The following is an 8,593-nucleotide window of genomic DNA, read 5'->3' as shown; positions in this document are numbered from 1 at the left end:
CGTAATGTCCAAGGAGGAGTTACTCCTCGGACAGGTTTCTTTTACCGCAGTTGGGCTTGAATAATGCTTTATCTGTGACTTCTCCTCGGACAGGATGCTTCTCGGACGGGCCTGTAGTTAGACTAGCCCATTATTTTGGGCCGGACCCCACAATACTATTTTGGTCCCTAGGTTACAATCAATTTGTTCCTTACATTTTGGTAGCAGTCAATTTGGTTCCTAATATTTTCAATTTACAGTCAATTTGATCCCTACCATTAACTGACTAATGGAAAAGGCTTGCGTGACAAATGGTTTGCACGGTTGGCATGTTTAGCATTAAAATATTAAATGATATGCTGATGGGTTTAAATTTTATTGTCCACATAAGCTTTTCTTTACCATTTTTTAAATTTAATTTTCTTATAATCTTTTTAACCAAACATAATTTCTTTTTTATTCTCTCTCTCTCTCTCTTCATTCTTCCATCTTTAGTTCTCAATGATCGGCAAAATCGATCCATACACCATCGACTTTGTCCCCAAAGCCTTCTTGGCAACTACTCTTTGATTCTCCCAAGAAGATCGTCATCCCTTTGTGGCCACTTGTGCAACCTCCACCGCAACAAATCAAGAAGTATCTTCAATCCTAAAATTTCAACGCTTCCATCGTGGGTTTCCTCTAGATAAAAAATAGATGGTGTTGGAGAAGAATGAGATGAGGTTAGGAATTGCTAAGTTGGGAGTGAGATTGGTGAGTTTGGGTTTGGTGGATCTAGATGAACAAAGTTTCTCTCCAAACTAATTTGGGGAGAAACTCCTCAAATTTCTCATATATCTCTTTTTTCAGTGTAAATTTTGAAAATCTAAATGTTGAACTTCATGTTCCTTAGGTTCTTAACATGCATATCAAATTTCGTTCAAATCAGATATTGTTTACTATTCAATCAATAAACTTATTTTTTATACATAATTTTAGATCATAAAAATTTGAATTTTTAATATTTGTTCAATGACATAACAATTGATTTTTGATTTTCTTGAAATTTTATAAGCATGAATGATATAATAAGAACATACTATTCAACGGTTAGATTTTCAAAATTCACACTCAATATTAAGATATAGAAGGAGTTTGTAGGGTTTCTCTCCAAACTAGTTTGAAGAGAAACTTTGTTCGATCTAGATCGGAGAAGATGATTTGAGATCAGAGAGGATTCGTAAGCTTGAGCTAGCTCTACGAACTGAGCTGTGGCTTTAGCTTGGGATAAGTCGAATCTAGGTTTATGGTGGTGCTAGAGGTTGGGGTTATGCCGTTATAGTGAATCTAGGTTTGGAGGATTGGTGTTTGGAGGCACTAGGTTTGGTGGATCTAGGTTTTGGGATTTGTTTGAATTTGGGGATTTTGGTTGAAATTTAATGGCATAATATTTACAGTGATTGAAAGCAAAATTGAAGGTTAGAATCAATGTAATTTGTGCTGATCTGCCATTATTGGACTAGATTATTGTTTGGATACCAAGAAATTGCAAGAATGAGAAGAAAATGAAAACTTGTTTATTTACCAAGAAAATATAAGAAAGGAAAAAAAATAGAGTTGATAAAATAAAAAAGAAATTTTGTTTGGTTAAAAAAATTGTAAGAAAAGTAATTTTGAAAGTTGATGTGGCCTTTTCTTGCCATGTAAGTACTATGTGGCCAATGATTTTGACAAGTAGCATATTATTTAATATTAAAGTTGCCTATTGTGTAAACTATTTGTCGTGTAAGCATTTTTCGTTATGAAGTTAATAGTATGGATCAAATTGACTGTATTCTCTATTACAAAAATATAGAGACTAAATTAATTATAACTCCAAAACGTAAAAATCAAAATAGTATTTTTGCCAATAATTATTTAGTAGTCCTCAAAAGTTCTATAATTCAATTGACCTCTCTCCAACCAACTAATATTAAAAAAATAAAAAGAATTGTGTAGTCAATTAATTTAAAAAGGGAAAGGGAAATTAGGAGTGCAGGGGGTTGGGACTAGTCATTATAACCACCATATATTGGCGGGAAAGAAACTGGAAAGGGAGAACATTTACCTTCAAGTTCACAATATATCTATCTCAGAAAGAGAGGAAGAGGTGTCAAGCTTTACAGCTAAATTATACAGTTGCTTTTAAAGGGGACATCAGAGGGATATATGAGACTGAAAAGTCACATGCTTTTCTTTAGTAGCATCAGATGCATTGTTGTAGGTTACCAAGACAAAAATTAAGAGAGTAGTGGGAGGAGACAAGCAATGCATGTGAACTTGGGAAGAAGAATGGACCACACAATACACAATACATAATATAATAATAGAGTATTTAGTTGTTCTCACTTCTCAGCATATCTTTCCCATGTGAGGTCGCTGTGTACTTCTACTTGGGACCCACCCGGCCCATCTTTTGTAGTCTCTTCCCTGCATCTGCGCCAAGCCTTCCTCTCCTCACTTCCCAATTTTTATTTTTCTTCTTCTTGTTTTCCCTTTTCTAGATTCTCAATATCAAGGGGACCCATTGCCCAAACATATATATTACTCTTACTTAATCCAATAAACCTCTGCTACTAGTGAATGCTCGATAGAGTCAACATTTCTACAGCCAAAAACATCTAATATGGAGTAGTTGTTATGTGTTAACATTGATTGTGAAGCTCGAGCATAGCAATTGGGGACTGGGATTTAATTGGTGTGAAAGTAAAGTTAAGTGAGTGCTGGGCCTGGGCTTCAGCTTCTTTGATCATCATACATACTAAACAAGCATCAGATGAGGGACCCGGCCACCATGATCTCTCAGGACTCAGATCTTGATGAAAGGGCCAACTCAGTATTACAAATACAAAAGATTTCCATCATTGCCATTGATTCCCATTACCCACTTAAAAAGAGAGGGGAAAAAAGGAAAGCGAAATCTAGCTCCTTAAAGCTTTGGCATTTGCTAGGTGCAATAGGTTACGCGTTATGCGTTATTATACATACCCTCAATGAAGAAACAAGCCACGTCTATATCAATCAATATTTCACCATCATTATCATAATTATCATCACCCTCTAAGTCCCATTGGCCGCATCAAACCAAACAAACCAGACAGATAAGAATCAAAGGGATCAGATTACATCACAACAATTCAATCCTAATGCTAGTCAAAAAGCACACAAAGAAACAGTTGCACTCTTTCTAACTAAATCCAATGTCCATTACAATTAAAATAAGACCCTCTTGGATGTACATTATCAAACATAACTAAGAAAAATAAAAAAATGGTAACAATCATCATATCCTCTCTCTTACAACTTCATGGGGTGAATCAATTAATAAGATTAAAATAAATATAGAAGAAAAAAGCCAACAAGTTACAAGGATACTCCCTAAAAACCGCATCCATGCCTTTTTTTTTTTTTGGGTCATATAATATTAGGATAAGTATTTTTTTTTACGATGATATATTATAATTACTTTTATAATATTAAGGTAAAAAAAAGAAGAAGTTGGAGTATACGAAGTGTGTGTGTTTGTTTGCTGCTTGTCCAGTGTCCACGACCATGTTTCTCATTCTTCGACGGTTAGAAAAATCCAAATGGACTCCTCCTGTTTTATTAATGTATTAAATAAAGGAATATATGTTAGGAAAAAACAAAAAACAATAATAATAATAGTAATACTAGAAATTATGATTATACATGTCACATGAAATTAATTAAGTCAATGGTCTCCCACTTTGTTTGCCCAACAATGAATCCCGCTACAGAGTCTACAGTTTACACGAATCAATGTCAAATTGACGGTGTAGATGGATGGTGGTTAGTTGTAGTAATTTATAGTGAGTGACTGACCCATTCAGAGCTCAGAGGCCTAGAGGCCTTGTACAGTTTTCTTCAGACAGACACAGACACCAAACTTTAGCAATTGCTGCTGGAATCAAATTGTCCTAGTTTAATATTATTTACTGTGAGTGACAGAATTACCAAGATTCCCCAATTCAATTCAAGGCTCTCCACGTCAGCACAAAAAGCACAGACAGAAGACCCACCAATTGATCATGCGTAGCAGAAGTTAAAATGTGGAAATGGATGATGATGCTTTAAAACATCCCATTTTCTCTTCTCATCTTATGAGTAGATTATAGACACAAACAAAGCAGACAAGCGGACCCACTTTTGGTGTGAATCCCCAATGTATAAATATAGGGGGGGGTATAATAGTCTTTTCACCACTACCTAAAGGGCTCAAAAAGGAGTAAACCTCTTTCACGCGCCTACCACCAAGTACAGAAGCCAGCATGCAACGAATGCACACTTGGCCCTATCTAATTAAATTTGCCGAAGTCTAACCCACGACCAACAGTCTCAAGTCAAAGACAAACTATAATTTTTGAAAACCCCCTTTTACCCTTCCCCAAACTTGGCGGGCGCCCAAGGGGCTGGGTTATTAATATTATATGCAAAGAAACTGTGAAAGATTGGGACTTCACAAGCCTCAAAACCTAACTAAAAAGTACGAAATGCCTATTATACCCTAGAGAAAACGTACCTTTCTTGGCGGGGGTTAGTTTCTTTGTTAATTATTCCCTCCAAGTCCTGCTGAAAATGGTCTTGAGCCTATTCCCGGAGAGTTTCTGCAAGGCTTTCTTGGCTCCGGCAACCTCCATCTCCGCCAGCCTCTGCAAGTGGTTTTGAGCCCCAGCGGCCACCAGTCTCTTCCTGCACCCCTGGCTTCCTCCACTGACCACTGCCGCCACCACCATCACCGGAAACTTTTTACAAACCAGCTCATTCTTAGGGTCCAACATCTGCATAAGCCTCATAACACTCTTCTCGTCCCTCGCCAACTCTTTCCTATTCGATCTGACAGTCAAAAGCGACACCAACGCCTCCGCCGCTGACTCCTGCAGCCCCACCGGCTTCGGTGACTCCATTAGCTTCACCAACGACCCCATACAACCACCAATGGCCCGCTTGTTACCATCACTGATTGATAAAGTAGCAAGCAAAGACGCTGAGATTTGCTGTAGAATAAGATTCCCATGTTTGAGAAGCTCGCCTAATTGAACTATAAATGTTGTTGATGATGATAAAATCCGAGAAATCGAATCCAATGTAGAAAGACAGCTTATTGTTCTCACAACATGTTCCAATGTGTCGGAACTAGAAGAATCCTGAATCAAATGCAGTAATCTTTGTAACCCACGTTCTCTTATTATCAAAGCACGAAAATACTCACCAGAAGAAGCTAATTTTGCTATACAATGCGCCGCCTTTTCTTGAGCTGAGCTTGTGCCTGAGATTAATACTTGAATCAGAACAGTCACAGCTCCTTCCTCTGCTAAACTGTTCTTGATCTCTTCCACACTGGCAACGTTCCTAATAGCACCCGTTGCGTGTGCTTGCGTGACCGTCGACCCAGATCGACACGCCTCGATCAGGATCAAAACGCCGCCGTATGCGGAAATAGCCCACGCGTTTTCGGGATCGGCAGTGATGGCTTCCACAGCAGCCGAAGCCTTTTCCTTTAAAGACGTTGACCCAGTTTCAAGGATCCTTAACAAAGGCCCCAGGCCCCCTTCTTCGAACACAGTCTTGCGCGACTCGTCGTTTGCCGAGGCGAGGACCGATATGGCGGTGGTAGCGTGTTCTCGGATGAGATTGTCGTTGAAATCCAGCAAGTGAATGAGATAAGCAACGTTTCCTTCTTTAGCAACCAAAGTGGCGGATTTTGATTTTTCATCATCTTGGGTGAGGAGTTGAAGTAAGGACTCCAAAGCTTTTTTCTTGAACTCGATCCCTCCGATTTGTAAGCGAGTGAAAAGGTCTCTGACGAAGAAACCCAAGTCTTCTTTAGTAGAGGAAGGACCTGGGTGAGAGAGAACGATGGCGTTGGAGTGGTGGAGGACCCCAGATCGGAGGAGTAAGTCGAGGTCGTGGAGGGAGTTGGAGAGAGAAGAGGAAGCCATGTCGAGGTCGCTTTGCATGAGGAGTTTTCCTCCGGAGAAGGAAGGGAAAGAACATTGTTGGGAGAGGGTAGAGAGGCGGTGGAGAGTAGAGTGGAGAGAAGGGAGGAGGGAAAGGAGGAGAGGATTATCGGACCAGTGAGTAGAGGAGGAGAGGGAGGAAAGAGAGGAGCGGAGGGAAGTGAGTTTGGAGTGGAGGACTTGCCATCGGCCAGTGAAGGATTTGACGGAAAGAGAGGAGAGAAGGAGGAGGGAAAGGAGGTTGTTGATTAGCTCGAGAAGGGTTTGTGGTGAAGAAGAAGAAGAAGAAGAAGAGGAGGAGGAGGAAGGTGGTGATGGAGTTGTAGTTGTGGGATTCATTTGGGTGAGTTTGGGTGGAGCTCCAAAGGTAATGGTAATGGTAGAGGATGTGAATACATGTGAGAGTAAAGAAGAGAGATTTGGTTGCTTTGGGGAAAGGAGGGAGGAGTGGTGACTCTTTGAGTTTGACAGGAAGATGATGGAGAAAAGTGAAGGTACCGAGAGAGAGAGAAGAGGGACCTTGGGCTGTGGACTTGCTTGTGGGATTGGGACTTGAGAGAGAGAGAGAGAGAGAGAGAGACTAGGGTGAAATGGGCCTCGATTTGGCCCGAGCTTTACTTCTATTTCACGACACGGAGTTTTGTTAAATCATTAATTCATTATGCAGTGAAAAAGATTTTATTTTTATTTTTTATTAACAGTGATAAAAGAATTAAGAACAGAAACAAAGACAAAATACATAGCACATAATATTACCCTTTTGGAGCAATTGACAATTTGACACTTTATCTGTGATAACTCCAGAGAAAATGGAGAAATGTTTACTACAAGTTGAGTCTGCAATCTACATGTATGGGTGGTCCTAAACAGCTATAAAATTTCTATAAAGAATCCAATTCCCCGTTTGATGGTGCTTTAGCGTACTTTACAGCTTTTCATTGTGAAACAAAAATGACTTGCAACCCATTTGTTTTCCTCTTTTTTAGGAGTTAGAAAATTTTTTAGACAACTCTTTAAGAATATGGAATATCTCAAATAAACAAAACTTTTGAAGAGCTTTAAGTTTTTAATTTGTTTTTCCATCTTGAAATGATTAGGAAAAAAAAAATGACAAATGCAAACTTTACATTTTTCACAATTATTGATATAACATATTGTGATTGTTATATAGTAAAAAAAAACAATGTCGGTTATAGTCTTAGCAAAAATAATATTTACTAATTGCATTCCGCCATCTCAACAAATTGTGAAAGAGTGCTAGTGATACCAAAAACAATCATTTTTGAAGGTTAGCATTGAGTCATAGATTTGGTTATGGGCTTATGGCTGTTCAGTAAATTTTTATTAAAGTATAAAAACAAAAGAGAAAAAAGATTAAACCATAGTTGTAATTTCATTCACAAAAAATAATTGGAGACGCGTGAATTGGGTCATTCTGTAGTGTAAATTAATTGATATAAATCTGTACCAGTTCTAAAAAAGCTCTAGGAAAAGCTTACCCACCAAATTATTAATGCTATAATTGGGAACATTTAAAATATTTATGGTAGGATATTATTCTTAGAATTTATAATTGATTGAGAAATAATCTAATAAATATGACTGATTGAAATATTTGGGAGGATTGCAATTCATTTAAATTGAGTTGCCCTATAAAAATTAATGCGCATCGAAGCCTATCTAAATTATAAGAACTAAGAAGTTTGTCAAATTAATTAGTGCATGGTAGTATCTAGAAGACGGCGAAATTAGTGCGAATAAACTCTTAAGACTTAGAAAAAGTTGATTGCTAGAAGCTACATAATGCTGATTATTGTTTCAACTTTCATATAAAAGCAATAATACGTTTCTTTTTTATTCATAAAAAAAAAAACGTTTCTTTTTTATTTTTATATTTATAGCAAAAATACCATCTTGGTCTACCTTTTAAGTTTACTATCAGCTTAGTTTCTACATTTGAGTAATAATCAAATTGATTTGGTATATGTTATTTTCAATTTACAATCAATTTAAAATCAATTTTTGTTAGTAAGTTGATGATAAGAACCAAATTGATTACAATTAAAAATAATAACAGTGACCCTAGAAACTAAAATGGTATTTTCACTTTTTCTTTTGAGGTGGGTTCCTCACTTCGCTCTGGTCTGCAATGAACATTCAACACGCAATTTACCTGGTCGGGCCTTGTCAGTGTGGGCCTAAAAAATCATACAGTTAGCTGAGCTGGGTCAATAGATGCATTCTTTTGTTTTAGGTCTTAGGAAATGTGGCCTAGTCTGTCAAAAGTTAGCTGTCTGGGTCACCTTTGAACCCCCAACAAATGATTTCCAGGCTTGAAAATTTTGTATGTGAATGCTACAACTCCATTTGTTTTTATTTTTTCTCTCGTTTGAAACTTTGAAATGGGGTAAGTCAAGGTCAAATTTTATGTTGGAATTAAATTAATCTTTAACTTCTATCCCTCACCTTATCATTATTTGGAGCTTGTGATACTTGAAAAGAAATCAACGTGAACTGAAAAGGCGAGAAAAACATTCTAGAGATTTTACGCGGTTTGAAAGTGTAACATTCGCATGACCGAGTGGTAAATAGGTATTTTGTACCTGATGCAATTTACT

At 37.5% G+C, this 8,593-nt stretch overlaps 1 protein-coding gene across 1 annotated transcript; it reads right to left on the bottom strand.

Moving 5' to 3' along the window:
* Positions 1 to 3,157: 3,157 nt before the first annotated feature.
* On the bottom strand, positions 3,158 to 6,558 carry LOC115955896 (armadillo repeat-containing protein 3). Its single transcript, XM_031074289.1, has 2 exons — positions 4,538 to 6,558; positions 3,158 to 3,595 (listed from the first exon to the last, which is right to left on the bottom strand). The coding sequence occupies exon 1, from the start codon at positions 6,312 to 6,314 to the stop codon at positions 4,569 to 4,571; it is 1,746 nt and encodes a 581-aa protein (XP_030930149.1). The 5' UTR covers positions 6,315 to 6,558; the 3' UTR covers positions 3,158 to 3,595; positions 4,538 to 4,568.
* Positions 6,559 to 8,593: the final 2,035 nt, after the last annotated feature.

This window comes from Quercus lobata, chromosome 8, assembly GCF_001633185.2.
Source record: "Quercus lobata isolate SW786 chromosome 8, ValleyOak3.0 Primary Assembly, whole genome shotgun sequence".
Classification (NCBI taxonomy): Eukaryota; Viridiplantae; Streptophyta; class Magnoliopsida; order Fagales; family Fagaceae; genus Quercus; species Quercus lobata.
Note: the sequence above shows the minus strand (reverse complement) of the source record. Positions and strands in the feature narration are given on the sequence as shown.

Bases quoted from the DNA above. Each gene is read 5' to 3' on its own strand.
- LOC115955896 (XM_031074289.1), bottom strand. From the start codon at position 6,314: ATGAATCCCACAACTACAACTCCATCACCACCTTCCTCCTCCTCCTCT.